The sequence below is a fragment of the Protomyctophum parallelum genome, assembly GCF_964188405.1.
Source record: "Protomyctophum parallelum genome assembly, chromosome: 1".
Taxonomy (NCBI): domain Eukaryota; kingdom Metazoa; phylum Chordata; class Actinopteri; order Myctophiformes; family Myctophidae; genus Protomyctophum; species Protomyctophum parallelum.
Genome location: NC_139697.1, coordinates 65,645,510 through 65,663,344, shown reverse-complemented (window position 1 = coordinate 65,663,344; position 17,835 = coordinate 65,645,510). Strand labels below are relative to the sequence as shown.

Below are 17,835 nucleotides of genomic sequence, written 5' to 3'. Positions count from 1 at the left end.
CGGAGGAGAATGAGCCTGAGCATATTTTACATGATGGACCATACTGCGATTATAGCTCTGCCTCTGCAACAGTATCTGCGCTCACACAGGCGTGGATGCTTCCTCGAGTCGTAGCCCTACCCTCCAATCCTAGTGTTGAGTTCACAACGTCTCCTCCACCTGTCTGATGTAGTCTGGAGGGAGAACGGAGGAGTCTTATTTCTGAAGATGCTGCTGTTGCCAAGCCGCTGTCTTTAACGTCATATGAGGCTGCACCGCCTGCACGTTATTCCCTCGGAAGACGCTCAGTGCTCCCGTTTAAGATGAAATGTTTTAGCTATAGCCAATGCATGTTAAAACTCTGCATGTCTCCGAAACCTGCTGCCAACTAAATCTTCAGTTAATGCAACATAGCACAATTGTATTAATATTTTCATGAAGATACTACTTAAAAGGTATATGCCTATATTTTTTAAATGTCGGCTATGAGATATTGATTGATTAACAGTTTGCAGAATCACAGTGGCCTACATTAAGCACAACTCAATACAAAAACTGTTAACTGTGAGTGGACGACCCAATAAAGCACTGCCATGTTCAATTCATCATAACATTTAGAGACATACAAATACACACTTCTATATAGCCAAAAAATCATTAAGGAGGTAAAAAGGGGAAAGAAAACATATACATATAATGAGGGGGAAAGCAAACTGGCCTATAGGGAAGGAAAAAAACAGTTATAGAGGCAGATATTTGCTTGTAGCCTATACGGGTCACTGTGTGCCTTGTTGTCTTGTATTGTGTATATTGTATTGTATCTGTAGCCTATCTGTATATGTTGCAGGGCGGGTCCTTGGGGTCCAAGACAACTTTCTCCCTCGGGAGACAAAATAAAGAAACCTTGAACCTTGCTTCATTTAAAAAACATTGCATTCAGAACTGTGTTATAGGCTATCTACTGTAGGTTATTGAAGGACCCCCAGTGTGGTATGCAACTATGCATGTGTCCATGGTCATGGACCACCATGTCTTAGACTTAGAGTGTGTACAATTGGTCCCATTTGTACACCCTCAGAGTTACAGACATAATAGGGTCCATTTGGTTAAAGGGCTACTTCACCCCTTTTGCAACCAGATGTTATTTTAATGATGTTTGGGACACAAGAAACACTTTCCTGGGGGTTTTCATGTGGGTAATGTGGGTTTTTAAATATTTTAGTATTTCAAAGTGTCTGTGATGTAATGCACATGGTCTCACTGCTTATACCATAATGCTCCCCCACCCCACCTTGTGGAGAGGGGAGGGCTGAGACAACATGTAGTTCAGGAAGGAAGTGAATCAAAAGTAAATTTTTGGCTATGGCGTCAGGCGCCATTTGGCCCTCTAGCAGAAAATGCCAGGATTTTAGCGAGGGACATGGGGGCTAAATCTTTTTATAAAGGGTCCATAGAGGTCAAATCAATCATCAAAACATCCTTGCAGAGGATGCCCTGCCGTAATGAAATGGCCCTATAGTCTTGAAGGGCCATATTTGATCATTTTGAAAACCATATAAATTAATAGTGGGTAAGGAGGAAGGGATTTACAAATGAACAAGAAATTACACCATGTTCATCATCATTTTAATTTCACATTCATTATGAAGGTATACAGAATGCAACAAATATATTATAGATATAAAAACACAAATCTTTAGACCATTAAAAGCCAAAAGAGGCCAGCTTACTATTCATCCAAACAAAAAGTGTGTTCTTGCTAATGCTGTTAAATACACAAAATCAGCTGTAGTTCTATACATGTTACAGTATAGATTCTACATGCTCACAGCATGTGAGCTTGTAGATTGTCCATTTATGCTAATTTTGAAAATCTTCCCCTACTAATGGCGTGCCCTAAACAGGGAAAGCAGGTTGAAAATGTTAACAAATTAAAAAACAAAGTTAAAAATCCCATGTAATAAATCACTATGGGCCCTAGTATGAAACCATAAACTGACATGCGCTGGGACATGATTGTCACATTTGAAAGCAAACCATTAAATTAAAACAATCACAATCACAAACGCCTTCATTCTTGCAAGTTAATTTGACGAACAACTAATGTAGCTAAACAAAATTAGCAGCTGACATTACATAATCTCTCAGACGGATATAAACTATCTATTATGTCGATGGAGAATTACATGGCCGGGATAGCCCCAATGATGTGGGAAGTAAAAATGTGTACTCTTGAATTTTAATTAAGAAATCAGCATAAAGAGCTAAATGGGTTTCAGGATAGAAATATCTAATCTTCTTTTAGTCAAGTTTATTTATATAGCTACAGAGAAGTCCCGATCTTTAGGTCATGTTGTTTTGCAACTTCCATACAAGTAAATATTAATACACGTTACCAATTCGCACCAAACTCGGCACACACACTGACCAGGGGTCTGCCATGACAGTCACACCAGGGACCCCGGCAGGTAGCCCCTGGTGCTTCAATCTGCAACAAACTTGGCACAAACACTGTTCAGGGGTTTGCCATATATAAACCCCTGAACATATATATTCTTTTTTTCTAATTAGACACATATGGGGCGCTACAGCAGTGTTTAACACTTAAAATGGTCATAACTCAGTGACCATTGCTCTGATCAGTGCAATATAGGCCTGGATTTCAATCTAGTTATTCATACTGTAAGTACATTAGAGTGCAATCATTTTCCCAATGCGTTAAAGAAAAACCCATGTAGAGTGCGAGCAGAAAAGAAGGAGATGAGTGTAGCAGAGTCCGCCTGGAGACCAAAAGCCTAATATCTCCCCCTCAGGCCCAGGGGGGACGGATTCCCTCTTGGGCTAGTGGTTACGTTGTTTGACTTTAGTGTCCCTTTCCATACAGGACACCCGGGTTTGAATCCCAGGCGTTACACTCACATGATAGACAGAGTATAAATTACAGTAGGCATGATAGATAAATAAAACATTGCAGTAGGAATACAGTGCGCAGGACAAAACTTACTTTTCACACAACAGAGCTGCCTGGGTGTTTGATTGAGGACCTTGCCGTTTACAGTGCATTTAAAAAAGTTTGAGAGTTGCGATGTTGTGCGGTGACAAATCCCATAAGTGGTGATGACGCTGATTGGGGTGTGATCTGCTAGCAACCCTGAAACTCCTGCTGTGATTGGTTGCGACTCTGCGCGGCCAAGAGATGCTGCTGCTGTTGTAGGAAGCTGATGACCTCTGGACTCCGCAGCAGTGACTTTAGGAGTGAACACACACTGCATTACTAGACTTGTGAGGATCTTCCATTATTAATTAACTAAATTCATTCCACAATAGTATAGTGAAGTACCTGACATCCCCTGGGTTAGGGAAGTAATATGTTCTCTATTGAAAATAATACCATAACCTACAGTCATCTTAGCATTGCGTTAGTATATAAGAACTGTGTTCCAAAAATCAGACCAGCAATTCTGTCAGCCTGCAGGTCTGCCTCCACTCTTATTTCTTAAATTAAACCAAGACTTTGCCGCTGTCTTTGAGATACATTTCTTCTTCTGCACTGTAAATGTATCTGTTATTTTTGTTTTACTAATTTTGTAATGTCATTGCATATGTATAATGTCATTGTACAATTGTTTCCTTTGCTTGATGAATTGCATTGTTGTTGTTGAAATTAGCTGCACAAATAAAATTGCCTGTGTGACATGTCGTTTATGATGGAGTTACATTTGATAACATCTGTTTTGGAGAAAATGCATTGGATTCTGCGGCAGTACTGGGAAGTAGGGTTGGAAACTACAGTAAGAAATCAAGTGACTCACGTAACCTTAACCCAAACCTCACACAAACCATGCCTACACCTCATCTCAAAACCACTCCCCCCCCCCCCTCCCTCTGGGCGAAACATCGGGAAAATAGTCTGATGGTTGACAGGGGTCAACCATCCCCCACCGACCGATGCTGGGGTTTAAGTGGTTTTAACAACAACACATGTAAAACTCACCAGTCTCTTCTGGTTGAGGACTTGCTCTATGAGAGAAGGTCTGGCTGGCCGGTCACCAATCGCACCAAGACGCTGCTTGTTCACAGACACAGGACGCTCCTCATTGTTTTCCTGATCAACAAGAGAGAGAGCCATGTAAGTATTACATTACAAAAATAGCAAAAGTAGCAGATCTACAAGCTCAAAACGTGTCACTTCACGTTGTGTTCCGAGCTTGCACCTCTGCAACTTTTGAATTTGAATCCTGAACAATTTTGGACATAATGAGGTTTCCACCCGACAGACGATATATTGTACCATTGTTAAATATAAAGAGATATGTTTATACGGGGGAAAGGCTTGAACATTTTAATATTGACTCTTAAGGGGCCAAGGGCTTGATATATCGAGTTTGGGCACTGTGAGCTTGTAGATCGGCTATTTTCAGCATGCAACACCACCAGCGTCCAACATATGAACCCGGCTTTAAGATGATGATTTAAAATGAAATGAATAGAAATAACTGTGACTGTGTTATGACTTCTTATACTAAATATACAGTATATATTGTTATGGGGAGGTGGAGTGGGTAGGGGCTTCAGGATTGCTCAAAATACGCTAGTGGTCCAGTCCAGTGGGTCTCAACATTGGATCCGGCAGGGAACCCCAGGAGTCATAGGGTCCGTAAACATCTCTTCTGTGTCCCTGGCACATGCCATTTTCAAATAGGGATCCGCGGCCAAATACATATCAATTTGGGTTCTTGACTTGAAAAAGTTTGACAACTACTGCTCAATGTATAGACATAACAGTGAAACTCTGATGTGATTCTTGTACGTTTTCTAGTTGTATTTCCTGGTACTGGTATAAATGTTATCAAGTTAATAATCAATTAATTTAGCTGGGCTGTGGGGACCCCCTGCCCTGGTTCTAGGCACCCTCAGGGGGTCTTGAGAGGATTCCCTGAGGACCCCTGGACGGACCACTCGTTGAAGCCCTCTGATCTACATAATGACAGTAATAGTGTTGTTCACATCTATCTTCCCAGTGGAGGACATGGCCTGGTCGCTCTTCTTCTTCTTGTACTTGTCCTTGTACATCTTGTTGCGGTGCTTCTTGCACATCCACGGCTTGCGCTGCTTGGCCACCTGCGTGGTGGTCTCCGCGCAGCCCTCGTACGTGCACTGCTTGGGCGCGTGGTGGCTGCTGCTGTGGCTGTCGCCCTCCGACGTGTCGCCCTCGCCGTCGTTCATGTCCTCCGGGCTGCCGGCGCCGTCCCGCGGGTCCGAGGTGTCCAGCACGTCGCTGCTCTCCTCGTCCGGGTCGTCCAGGTCCGTCATGTCGAAGCCGCACGGGTCCCCATGGTGGTGGTGGTGGGACGACGGCGTGACGACGTTGCGGCTGTCCACCACGCCGCTCTTGTTCACATAGTAGCGCTGGCCGTCCTTGGTGAGCAGCAGGGTCGAGTCTTTGTCCTTGTTGTTGTTCGCCGCATTTGAACCGTCCTCTTCGTTCATGTTCTCATCGTTCATCGTTCAATTCCACCGTAACGTTATAATGAGTGTAATAGTAAAGTAGAGAGCGCAGTTACAGTAGACAGACTGGCCACAGGCCTGCTGGGCTGAAATCAATGGTCGTCTTTCGTCGGTTGCACGACATTAGGCGACCTGTCGAATGTTGCGACTCTAGCGAAGTCTAGTCTAGAGGTTCCCGACGAACTACGAACGGAAATGCGCCCTCTAGACATACGGAATTCTATAAGACACCAATATGGGTGTGCCTCAACCAAAACAAAGCAGCTCAGAAAATACATGTTATTGCCCGACATTACGTCGCCCCCTTGTGGTGAATATTGGAGAAACACACTGTTATTTCCAGTAGTATAGCGAAAGGCAAAACAGTCTCTATGGACCTATACATGGCAATAAAAGTGTGGTAGACTAGTAGTAGTAGTACTAGTAGTCACATGAAGTACAAATAAAATGATGAAATCATATGATTGATCACAATGTTGTTACACATTCAACACACATGTAGATTTGGATAGATTATATTAACGACATTCCTCATGTACTTGTTATATATTTTTTATTTATTTATTTGATTGACCTTTTTTAACAGGTATTGGTATTGGTACAGGTATTGCAACAGATTTGAATACGGCGATTTTGAATACTTTATTTTAACCACATGTTTACACTGTGCCAGAGATGGTGGATTTCCACTGCAGGTATAGGGCTGGGCAAATATATAGATGTTATATCCATACGGTGCTGTGAGACGATAGATATCATATCTGGGAACTCTAATATCGTAAATAAATTAATATGGAATAAGTTTAGTCTTTTTCCTGGTTTTAATCACTTAAAACCTTATTTTATACTCATCAGAAATAGCAAAAGTATGTGATTCATTGTGAGTTTGGATCACAATTTTCCCTTTTTTAATATGTGGAAAAAGTATAAAAATAACATGTATAGGCCTTATCGTCCCAAAATAAATATGGTTATGTTTTGTCCATCGCCCAGCCCTAACTGCAGGTTGATCAGGTGATTATGGTGGCACACCTACTGTACTGTATTATGATATCGTTTGAACTACAGATACGTACATGACCAGTGAGAACCATAAGGGAATAAAAGAACAGTTGCCCCAAATCACGCTTGACCCGGGTCAAATCCTGTGACACCAGAGCGGTCAGACCCACCAGGTATTTCTGGCCACCAGAGCCTATCCTGCCACGTATGACGTCTCGGGGGTACCCAGACTGAGGGGTGCAAGCGGACTTTGCCACATTCGGCACGGCGTGAATAAGCCACACTGTGCACTCTGTGACGTGACCGCCCAGCGCACGAAAAAAACTGAGCACATTCCCGGTGCGCATATCCGAACGCACCAGGCCCTGTTTTCACCAAGTGGGGCGAGCGTTTCACACCGGCGTGGCGAGCGGTCCGCTCAAAAAATGGGGGTGAGCGTGTGAGGAGATGTCTCCAAAATGTCTTAATAAGTGTTCTCCTCTTCAAAGCTTATTTTGTCCAGTTACTAGATATAATAACTGGCTTTTCCCCAGAGTTCCTCTCCCATCCATTTGAATACAGGAAGTGACATCATTCATTCCCAGAGTCCACCTGACTGAAAAATGGCAGCCTCTTCTTCTTGGCTAGAGGTTTCCTGAACTGTTGTCCGTTTTGTTTTAGTACATAACACATAAACACTGATTCAGTTTGCTTTTACTGTTCTGGTAGACCTACTACTAGTAAAGAAATATACTGTATTGTGAACTATCAAAATAAATCAAATTATGTTATTTACATAACATACAAACAAGACCTCATCACTAAACCAAAAACTTGTTCTCTTTTTAATAAGAAAAGGCTACGGTATGTGTGTGTGTGTGTGTGTGTGTGTGTGTGTGTGTGTGTCATGCTTTCATCTGTATAAATCATGAAGCTACAACTGTTTGGTTGATATTTTGGCTAGACTTGTATAGAACCCATTTTAAAAACACCCCCAGTACTGCTGCATTTGAAATCACAATGCTCTCCAATAGTGCCATTAGTCGACCACTGTCCCTAACGTCTTTCCATCATACCTGATTGACTGGAGTTGGATTCCTGATGCCGCTTTTGGTGCACTCAGGTGATCCTCATAACAAACAGCCTGAACATCCCCACACAGTAGACTGATAAGCCCATGATTTATAGTTAACCACTTAAACCCTGTATGGTTGACTGGAGTCCCTCAGGGATCTAGTCTATACTAGTGTATTTTCTGTTATTGTGGGGAAATCTGTTGCTAAAAATAGCAGATTGACAAGACTCATAGCGCAGCGCGTTGTGAGCTTGTAGAGCTGCTATTTTCTGTGAAAGCTTTCCCCATAAAAAAAGCCAATTCACATGCTCACATGTGCCATTGTTGATGTATTGTGAGCTTGTAGATCGGCTATTTTCGGTGCATGACATGGCATGCAATTGAATATAAATCAGGCTTTTACCCTGTTATCCTCTACAATGTCAGCGCTGTTACATGTCCTCAACAGTGTCAATACTGTCACCCCTCATTCCCAATAGTGTGCAATAGTGTTGTCCAATCTGTGATCTTCATTGATTTTATGTTACAGAGAAAAAAGCAGCAACACAAGGCTTCGGTATTTTTGTTCATGAGCATCACAAAACAACAGAAAAATATTGGCACTGTCACACACAATGACTCCTATAATGTAATCAAATGAGATACAACAAACGGTCTGGTGATATACTGTATGCTGATGTTTTTACGTCTAAATCTGTCAAGTAATAGTCTCGTGAGTCAGACTGCTGCCTCCCACAATTTTCAAATGCTTCCGTCATACAGTCTGGAGCAAGGAAAGCTCTGAAAATGATCAAGCGTAAAGCGGAATGCGACGCCTCCTCCCCGCTTCTGTTTTGTCTTTACAGTCACATAAATTTGTCTTATATAAGTCAAAATTATTTAAGCATAATGTATATAGCTTGCTGCTTAGCAGAAATGGAAATTCAAAACAAAAATGTATATTTTATATAATATATTTTTGTGAACGGAAATGACAAACAGATGATGGCTTCCTGTCTCAGCTTTCAGGAGGTGTAGTTCCAGACTCTATAAAGCATTCGAAAATTGTTGAATAATTGTCTGGCTACGCGACACTAGTCAAGTGATGAATTAACCAGTTAACCAGCTTACAAGGAGCACCCAATGCACTGTTATTGTCTTCAGTGCATTCTGCGTAAAATGTAAACTAACTGTGGGGTCAAACATCACAGGAAAGGCAACACCAGTAATGTGAGGTTCAAAGAAGAACCCTGATTCTTTTCCTTGTTTGCTTTTTCTTTTCTTTTTTTCTTTTTCTTTTTTTAACAAAAGTGATCTGCACTTTCTTTGTGAGAAACAACTCCAAGTTACTCTCATTTATTAACCTATAGCACAGCTATTAATGGATCTACACGTCTATAACTACTCCAACCACCTCCTGTCCTCTCTCTTTCTCTCTTTAAAGTTTTGCCCACAATTTTGTAACCCATTTTTTCACCCGTTGTCAATGCCCAATCTGTAATCCTAGGCGGTACTCTCTCTCTGCCAACCTGGGGAGAGTCCTGAACTGAGCTCATGCTTCCTTCAGTACATGAGGAGTGAGCAGGCAGCTTCTTATCATCTGACAGGGGGGAGTTTCCCTGTCTGGACGTAGCGCGTGGAAGGAACACGTTATTCCAACCAGTTCCTTTCCCATCAGGCGCGCCCAGCTGGCCAGGAGGAGGCAGTATAGAGACCAGTCCAGGATTACTGCATGTTTTTTGTGAGGGTACCTACCCTAGGGGACACGGGGAGAACATGCAAACCACCTCCTGTCCTAACAATAGTTCCACATCATCGAGCTCTTCTGCAGAGTTAAAGATCTTTTATAAAAAAAGGACAAATGCAAAAAAGAAATAAAAAAAATAAACACGTGAGAGCAAATGAAATGGTTATTAAAATCAATAATAATATGGTTCAATAAAACATATTTGTCCATATCCTTGTATTGCCTAGTGGAGGTGGCTTCTTTTTGTAATTTTCTTTTTTTCCCCACGTCGTCGAGCCCTGATCATCACTGGAAGGTCGACACTTCTGTCGACCCTTTCTCTGCTCCTCGAGCTCTCGTACGTGTGCTCAGATGAGAGATAGTTGTACAAAATCAGCCCCCCTCCCCACCCCTCTCTTCATTGTCGTTGTCTTTTTACTGCCCTCATGGTGTCTCTTCGGCCCCTGACACCCCACCTCTCTGGGGTAAAGAGGTGTGGGTAGACAGAGGATGGAGGACAGAGGGCAGAACGTGTCTCTCCCCCACCCTGTTTTCCAACAGTTTTATCCCCTTTTTGTCTGTGGTGCTGCTGGGTTGACGACGGGAGGAGAAAGGGAAGGGAGGTTGGCCATCTCCTCATCCACTACCTCATTCCCCTTCCTTCCTGTGAAAGTAGAAGGAGATCGGATGAGGACTTTCTCTCCTCATCTGACGCTTTCCTCCCTCCCCTCTCCTCCCTCCCTCCTCGGTTCTAGAAGGGAGAGCCGGGCGAGCGGGCCGTACTTTCGTCGGAGTCGGACGGAAGGCTGAAGCTCGGTGAGAAGAGGTCGGAGGTGAGGCGGGCGGCAGGGGGACGGGTCAGAGTGGGAGGAGGAGGAGGCAGCAGGCGCAGGGCGGTGGGGGGGGGATGTCCCAGAGGCCCCGCCCCCATCGTCCTCCATGGCGGTGAGGACATCACATCCTGGTGGCGTCCTCGTCGGAGAAGCGCCCCCTCCTTATCAAGAGCGGTGGTCTGACAGGGATGGGAAAAAAAACATACAGATCACGACCAGTTAGGGTTTACACATTCATACTAGATGGTGGCCCGGCACCCATCTAGTAGTAAGTAGTAGCAGTAGTAGTAGCAACAGCACAGTAGTAGTAGTCTATAGTAGCAGTAGTAACAGTAGTAATAGTAACAGTAGTAGTAGTTGTAGTAGTAACAGTCGTATTAGCAGCAGTAGTACAATAACAGCAGAGGGGAAACATCAATGCAAGCACAAGGAGCCACCGTTGACATGAATGGCAACAACACACAACAGTCAATGTTATTTTGGTCAGCGATGCAGCATTCACAAATACCTAGCTCACAGAAAAGATGTCTGCAAAGGTGTCAAAGTGTAAGGTTAGTGTTTGGTTGGTGGGGGGGAAGAAGCAAATGCACTTTATAAACAACATACAGGTTTGAGGGTACTGACAAGGGTAATCTCAACAATTCAACGGAGAGCACTTTTTTTTTTTTTTTAAGATATTTTTTTGCGGCTTACGCCTTTATTGATTTTTTAAGGGATAGAAAGTAGGCTGACAGGAAACGGGAGAGAGATGGGGGGATGACATGCGGTAAAGGCCGTGTCGGGTCCGGGAGTCGAACCCGCGGCACACCGCGACTGGATCACCAGTCCGGTGCCCAGACCGTTACGCTACGGCCTGGGCCACGGAGAGCACTTCTGACATCGCCCTGAAACCTACTGTATACTTGGGTTGCTTGTGCGACATGATGTCATGCAAGTTGCAGCCAAGTATAAACCAGGCAAGACTTACAGTACATGGGTGTGAGTGACTCTTCGTTCTGCCTGATTCAGTTGCGCACAGTAGGTGTCACGCACTGAAAATAAGGCTCACAACGTGACACAATTAATACAGCGTGCATGTTGTGAGCTTGTAGATCAGCTAATTTCACTGTGTGAATGAAGCCTTCCACACACATGAATACTTTTTTTTTTCTCTTAAATTTTTATCCCACGATTTTGTAACCCAGTTTTCTTTTCACCCAGTGCCAATTATCTAATGTAATCCTGGGCGCTACACATTCTCTGCCAACCTGGGGGGGCAGCGGACTGACCTCATGCCTCCTTCTATGCATGAGGAGTCCAAGCTGCTTCTTTTCACCTGACAGAGGGGAATTTCCCCGGCCGGACGTAGCGCGTGGAAGGGACACGTTATTCCGACCAGTTCCTTTCCCCTCCATCAGGCGCCCCGGCTGGCCAGGGGGAGGTAGTTTTAGAGACCAGGATTACGGCATGTTTTTGTGAGGGTATCTATACCCTAGGGGACACGGGGAGAACATGCTAACTCCACACAGAAAGGCCCTATCGCCAACCCCCGCCTCGGGTATGGGCACTGATGACGCGGAGGAGGGAACACGCCGCCAGTGCCCACAGCGTCCCCAGCAGGAATCGAACCCAGGACCTTCTAGCTGTGCGGCGACAGCACTACCAACTGTGCCACCGTGCCCCTCCTGAAGACATGAATACAAACAAGACACGATGCAGAGGAGTCAAGCAGGGGCTGCACATGACACTGACTGACAGGTGACAGCCACATGAAGTTGCCAAAGTGCACAACAACAACAACAACTAATCAGCAGGGTAGCATTCAGGGAGGGGAGGAGTCGGCAAGTTTTGCATCCACAGAAACCATGGCGTACCTGGTCCAGTACATGGCCGGGTTCTGGCAGAAATCCAACGACCCAGACCTCTGCATGGAAAAGCTGTCGTCCAGCTGGACATAAGAGAGAAACCCAGTACAGTCAGGCCACCTAGACATGGTACAGTCAGGTCACCTAGACATGGTACAGTCAGGCCACCTAGACATGGTACAGGCAGGCCCGGCCTACATGGTACAGGCAGGCCCTCTAGACATGGTACAGTCAGGTCACCTAGACATGGTACAGTCAGGTCACCTATAGACATGGTACAGTCAGGTCACCTATAGACATGGTACAGTCAGGTCACCTATAGACATGGTACAGTCAGGTCACCTATAGACATGGTATACAGTCAGGTCACCTAGACATGGTACAGGCAGGCCCGGCCTACATGGTACAGGCAGGCCATCTAGACATGGTACAGGCAGGCCCTCTAGACATGGTACAGTCAGGTCACCTAGACATGGTACAGTCAGGCCACCTAGACATGGTACAGTCAGGTCACCTAGACATGGTACAGTCAGGTCACCTAGACATGGTACAGTCAGGTCACCTAGACATGGTACAGGCAGGCCCTCTAGACATGGTACAGTCAGGTCACCTAGACATGGTACAGGCAGGCCCTCCGAACTGGTCTGGAGCAATTATTCAATGAAAAATGAAAAAAACCACAGCCTGTGTATTGGCCAGGTGTGTTCTCGTGTCAGGAATATAACAGAAAAAAAACCTTGCGACTCCTAGTCGATGATACCCTGCCTATATAGAGCTTTACTCTGAACTGTGTCCAAAGCATTGTGGGAGCTGTAGTTTCCAGTGAATGTATAACTTACGCTGATGACTGACACTGCTGCGGTGGTGTCTGTGTCCTTGGGGCTGGTGTTGAAGTGTTTCTTGATCTTTCCTTGTACTGACAGCTGATGCTCGTTCTCACACAGAGCCTCGTCCTGGAAGAGATAGAAAGGGTTACGTGTTACAACGACGAGGAGAGGAGGTGGGAGGAGAAGACATGAGGGGAGAAGAGTGGAGAGGGGAAGGGAAGGGTACAAAACGAGACCAAAGACAAGAGAGGAGGAGAAGACATGAGGGGAGAAGAGTGGAGAGGGGAAGGGAAGGGTACAAAACGAGACCAAAGACAAGAGAGGAGGAGAAGACATGAGGGGAGAAGAGTGGAGAGGGGAAGGGAAGGGTACAAAACCAGACCAAAGACAAGAGAGGAGGAGAAGACATGAGGGGAGAAGAGTGGAGAGGGGAAGGGAAGGGTACAAAACCAGACCAAAGACAAGAGAGCGGATCTCAACAAAAGCTAATTCATCCTAGTGTATGATGGAGGACAATGTCATGATACATTAAAAAGTGTTTTTTTTCCCCCACAGCAATAATTTAATAATAACAACGATTACTGTCCTGTCCCTAGAGAGGAGAGGAGACAGGAGGAGAGGTATACTTACAGTGACCCAGCGATGTTCCAACACCTGTAGAGCTGTATATCTCTGGTCCACCTCTACCTCCAACATAGAACGGATCAGCTCCTATACATTGGAGAGAGAAAACAAGCCATTGGTTTGATTGATTGAACACTTTATTAGATAGAAATGCAAACAGTAACAGTCAAGTATAGTGAAACACTTGGTCTAAAAGAAAGAAAAAAAAGTCCTTGTGTTTCCATCCGGGTCCTATGTATTCATTTCATAAACATAACATAAAAAGTTAAAATAAAAAATCAGAGTAGGGTAAAAAAGGGGGTGGGGCGTCATGTAACGCTTCAATGGAAGTGTTCATGGTTGTATTTACGGCATCAGTATCTTCCAGTATGCGTCTGCTGTTGTGCAGTCTGAATTGATTTTTTTGAAATGAGCTGTAGCTGCACTCTATAATCTAAAAAACAATAAAAGTCTGCTCTGCTTGGATCATGCTCCAAAGTTTACAAATGATTGGTCTGCCCCATTTGGAGCTTCACCAGCTCTTCATCTGAGCCTATAATCTCCCCTGTAGAATATGAACTCTGGTTCTCCAGTGTACCAAATGTTACCATTGTACACTAGTGTGAGTTGAATGAACAATCAGGACTTTACTGTGTTCTTGAATTACATCGGCTGTGTCTGAGACATGGTCGCAGTATGGAGAAGGATTTATTTTCACTGTACTTTTATTAAACTAGAGCGGTGCCCGTTGGAGCCTCTACAGCGGTGCCCGTTGGGCACTGGCCTACTTGGAACGATGCAAGTTGGAAATGAATGCCCCACCCAGATAGTATGTCTGTGTCCCGTTTATGCCCATATGGAGTTCTTTGTCAGGCATGCTCAAATATGGAGTCTATGCAGACGTCAGAATGACGTCTGAACAGGCCAGCTCCATATATGGACACTGGGCAGGGTCCAGAGCCCGGAATGTCAGCTTCGTCCCCTTTTATGCCCATAAAGTACGGTATATGGAGTTCTTTGCCCAAATATGGAGTCTGGCCCGGGCCTTTTGTGGTGGGCACTGCACTCCCTGTGGGCGTGTGGAACGCGTGTGTCGAATTTGAAGTCGGTGGGTTGAACGGTTCTCGAGTTACGTGGATTTCAGACATACACACGTACACACTGAGACTTGATGCATTTATAGTTAGATTACCTTGGCTGTGTCTGAGACATGGTCCCAGTATGGAGACGGAAACTCCAGCACCCCCAGCAGAATCTGATCAAACAGCACCTCCTGATCCTCACAGCTCCTGTAGACCGAACATAAAAACAACAACATTAAAACACGGTCAGAGCAAGACATTCTACGGACTACTGGCTGTGTGGGTGTGAGTAAGGGTGACAAATAGGGATAAACAGTTAGAGAGATTCCAATGGTCCCGTTACTGGAGGAGTCCTGTCTGATATGGCAGGAGGCCCAGGATCACAAGCTTTGTCACCCCCCCCCCCCCCCATCCCCCTTATCTCTATGCATTGGATGGAACGGATGCATTACTATCACTAACCACCAGGGGGTGTCTAATACCACTATCTGTGGATAAACGTGGAAAACAGTTCAAGGCTTTAAAAATAAGCAGAATCCACAAAGCTGGTACAGTGAACATACTGATAAGGTAATACTAGTAGGTGGAAATACTGAAGGCTATATTTTTAGGGGCTATAAATAAATAAAGACCTAAAAATGTGAACAGAGTGTGTGTGTGTGTGTGTGTGTGTGTGTGTGCGTGTACGTGTGTGTGTGAGTGTGTGTGTGTGTGTGTGTGTGTGTGTGTGCGTGTACGTGTGCGTGTGAGTGTGTGTGCGTGTGTGTGTGTGTGCGTGTACGTGTGTGTGTGAGTGTGTGTGCGTGTTTGCGTGCGTGCGTGCGTGCGTGCATGCGTGCGTACCCTCGGAATGGAGGGAAGCCACACAGTAGAATGTATGCGATGACTCCTGCAGCCCAGATATCCACCTTCAGTCCATACCTGCACACACGACAAAGAGTCAAATATAACAACGATACATCGCACTGGAGATTGTAAAGCTAATGTCCTTGATGTCAACATTGAAGTTTAGCGCCAGTGTGTTCATTTACTTGTTTTTTTTCTTTTTTGTATATTCCTTATTTACAATTCCTTATGTACAATTACGCATTTTTCAGATGCTCTTATCCAGAGTGACTTAGAATAAGCAAGGTAAACACATACATCAAATGCAGAGAGACAGTGTAGTTTCTCAGTAAACTAGGATTGTGTGTGTGTGTGTGTGTGTGTGTGTGTGTGTGTGTGTGTGTGTGTGTGTGTGTGTGTGTGTGTGTGTGTGTGTGTGTGTGTGTGTGTGTGTGTGTGTGTGCATGTGCATGAGGGGGTCTCAGCTTTCCTCCAGTCAGTCAGTGTAAGAAGGGTTTCTTCCAGGACAAAAATGTTGGGAACCATAGCGACTACAACACAGTGCCCATTCTGGGAGAGGTCCTGTGGCTGTTCGGAGGAATAGTGATGAACAGCAACTCATAGTATCTCCTAGCATAGTGAACTCATGCAGCGTTCTTGAGAACCTCTTCATCATTCCGATCAACTTCACACTCGACACGGCTCTGCCCTCAGGTCCCCAGCAGCACATCCACCAAAGTGTGAAGTCGATCAACATCGGATCCCAGACTTGCTTTCTGAGATAGACAGCCTGGGGGGGATGTGAATAGTGTATGGATAGACTGGAGCTGGGTATATAGACTGGGGATTGGGGCCATTGACCCAACCGCTCCCTCATTATATCTGTTGTTTCCAATACAACAGACAGAATGAGCGAGCACTCCTCCAGTCTCTCTGCACTCTGAGATGGAGATTTAAAGTGGAGTGAGGTTTGAAGGGCTGGGCTATGCAAGGCTAGGGATGTGTCCCAAATCATCCACTGCTCCCTACACTCCCTATAGGGAAATGTCTGCAAAGGACTACAGCATATAGTGTGAACTCATCTGCACAATAATAAAACACTTTTTGGAACACCTATTTACAGAGTCATTGCTGTCCCATGCCAGGTAGACTGCTGTGTTTTTATACAAATGTGACCAAATGGTACGTCACAAATCCATTTGGTTTAATTTCCCCTCTCAGTCACATTAACACTGATGATTTGTATTACTTTGTGATAGATTAACAGTCCGGGGGAAACGATGGATGCACGTACCCGGTCTCTGCTATGATCTCGGGCGCTACATAAGTGGGGGTCCCGCAGACGGTGTACAGGGGTCCGTCAACCACAGTGGCCAGACCGAAGTCACCTAGCTTCAGGGTCTTACTGCCGTCTGGAAGCGTGTGCACCTGGAGACAGACAGACACACACATTTATTTTGCATTATTTTAATAATTTAGGTATTTAACGATCTAAAGTAAGGTAAACACGCACAATACAGGCACACACAAACACATGCATGATGATGTCAACAAAGTACATTTATGCAATGAATTGGAACATGATTCAGTGTGAGTGTGTGCACTTCCATTAGTGTGTGTGTGTGTGTGTGTGTGTGTGTGTGTGTGTGTGTGTGTGTGTGTGTGTGTGGTGTGTGTGTGTGTGTGTGTGTGTGTATGTGTGTGTGTGTATGTGTGGGGTTGTTCCAAGGCTATAAATCCCCCGTCTCTCCAGTTGCGGAGGTAATGTGTGTATAATCTGTTTAAACAAATGCAGGCTTCAAGCTCACTCCAATCAACTCACTATGCCCTGGCAAGTGAATACCGTCGTTGTCGGGCAGAAACCTCTTATCTCCATATTCTAACATGTAGTGTTTTAGTTGTATATTAACGCCCTGCTCATACTACAGCGTCACACTGAAGCATCAAAAGGAGCAGATCTGCAACCTCAAAAGACAGTGTGAAGTAACGCGCTTTGAGCTTGTCGATCTGCTACTTTTGATGCTTTTGAATATGAATCCTGAAAAGTAACCATTTTGGACATATGAGGTTTGTGTGGCCTGTGTATGTGTGTGTGTGTGTGTGTGTGTGTGTGTGTGTGTGTGTGTGTGTGGTGTGGCGTCTATGAGAGTGCACGTAATTATGTCCTTAGGCTAAATGCCTGAAAATGTGACATATAACAGTAGCCCACATGGTGCACACGGCGTGGTGAGACTGCAGTAAAAACAGACAAACAACAAAACAAGAGAGCTCTGATTTGGTTGAAACGAGGCATTTGGAACAGGGATCTATGATATTGCTTTTTTTTGCCGATATCCGATATCCCGATATTGTCCAACTCCTGATTTCCGATACGTGATTGTTTTGTTTTTGTCGCGTTCCTGAGCCAATCATTTGATGACCTGCATCAGAGTCTCGCTTCATAGGGTGTTTTTCCTCAGCAAACAAGATTACTTTAGTTGAAAACCACTTCAGCTCTACACACATTAGCTTGCACCTATACTGTCGCTATTTCTTTTAGAGCTTGGGGTGTTTTTTTAAGAGTCCACTTAATT

At 44.7% G+C, this 17,835-nt stretch overlaps 2 protein-coding genes across 3 annotated transcripts in view; both read right to left on the bottom strand.

The window, feature by feature from the left end:
• Positions 1-1,588: 1,588 nt before the first annotated feature.
• Positions 1,589-5,593, bottom strand: rfxap (regulatory factor X-associated protein). 2 transcript variants are annotated; one of them, XM_083766364.1, is made up of 4 exons: positions 4,987-5,593; positions 3,974-4,084; positions 3,115-3,226; positions 1,589-3,072 (listed from the first exon to the last, which is right to left on the bottom strand). In XM_083766364.1, exons 1-3 carry the CDS (start codon positions 5,482-5,484, stop codon positions 3,122-3,124), a joined length of 714 nt encoding a protein of 237 aa, XP_083622490.1. In that variant the 5' UTR covers positions 5,485-5,593; the 3' UTR covers positions 1,589-3,072; positions 3,115-3,121. The 2 variants fall into 2 exon arrangements, with proteins under 2 accessions (XP_083622490.1, XP_083622489.1); XM_083766363.1 differs by having other exon boundaries at positions 1,589-3,226.
• Positions 5,594-10,152: 4,559 nt separating this feature from the next.
• The window catches only part of dclk1a (doublecortin-like kinase 1a), a gene marked incomplete at its 5' end in the record, with an annotated part of 91,983 nt that continues 84,300 nt past the window's right edge, over positions 10,153-17,835 (bottom strand). Inside the window, 7 exons of the mRNA XM_083782725.1 lie at positions 10,153-10,260; positions 11,935-12,008; positions 12,765-12,878; positions 13,383-13,463; positions 14,548-14,644; positions 15,281-15,358; positions 16,557-16,690. Coding sequence (XP_083638851.1) covers positions 10,203-10,260; positions 11,935-12,008; positions 12,765-12,878; positions 13,383-13,463; positions 14,548-14,644; positions 15,281-15,358; positions 16,557-16,690 — 636 coding nt within the window. The 3' untranslated portion in view covers positions 10,153-10,202. The remainder of the gene's footprint in view (positions 10,261-11,934; positions 12,009-12,764; positions 12,879-13,382; positions 13,464-14,547; positions 14,645-15,280; positions 15,359-16,556; positions 16,691-17,835) is intronic.

Coding starts and splice junctions, on each gene's coding strand:
- rfxap (XM_083766363.1), bottom strand. CDS start 5,484: ATGAACGATGAGAACATGAACGAAGAGGACGGTTCAAATGCGGCGAAC. Junction 4,085..4,986: donor CCTCCACTGGGAAGATAGAT/GTGAACAACACT, acceptor CTTGTTGATCAG/GAAAACAATGAGGAGCGTCC. Junction 3,227..3,973: donor TCCTCAACCAGAAGAGACTG/GTGAGTTTTACA, acceptor TCACTCCTAAAG/TCACTGCTGCGGAGTCCAGA.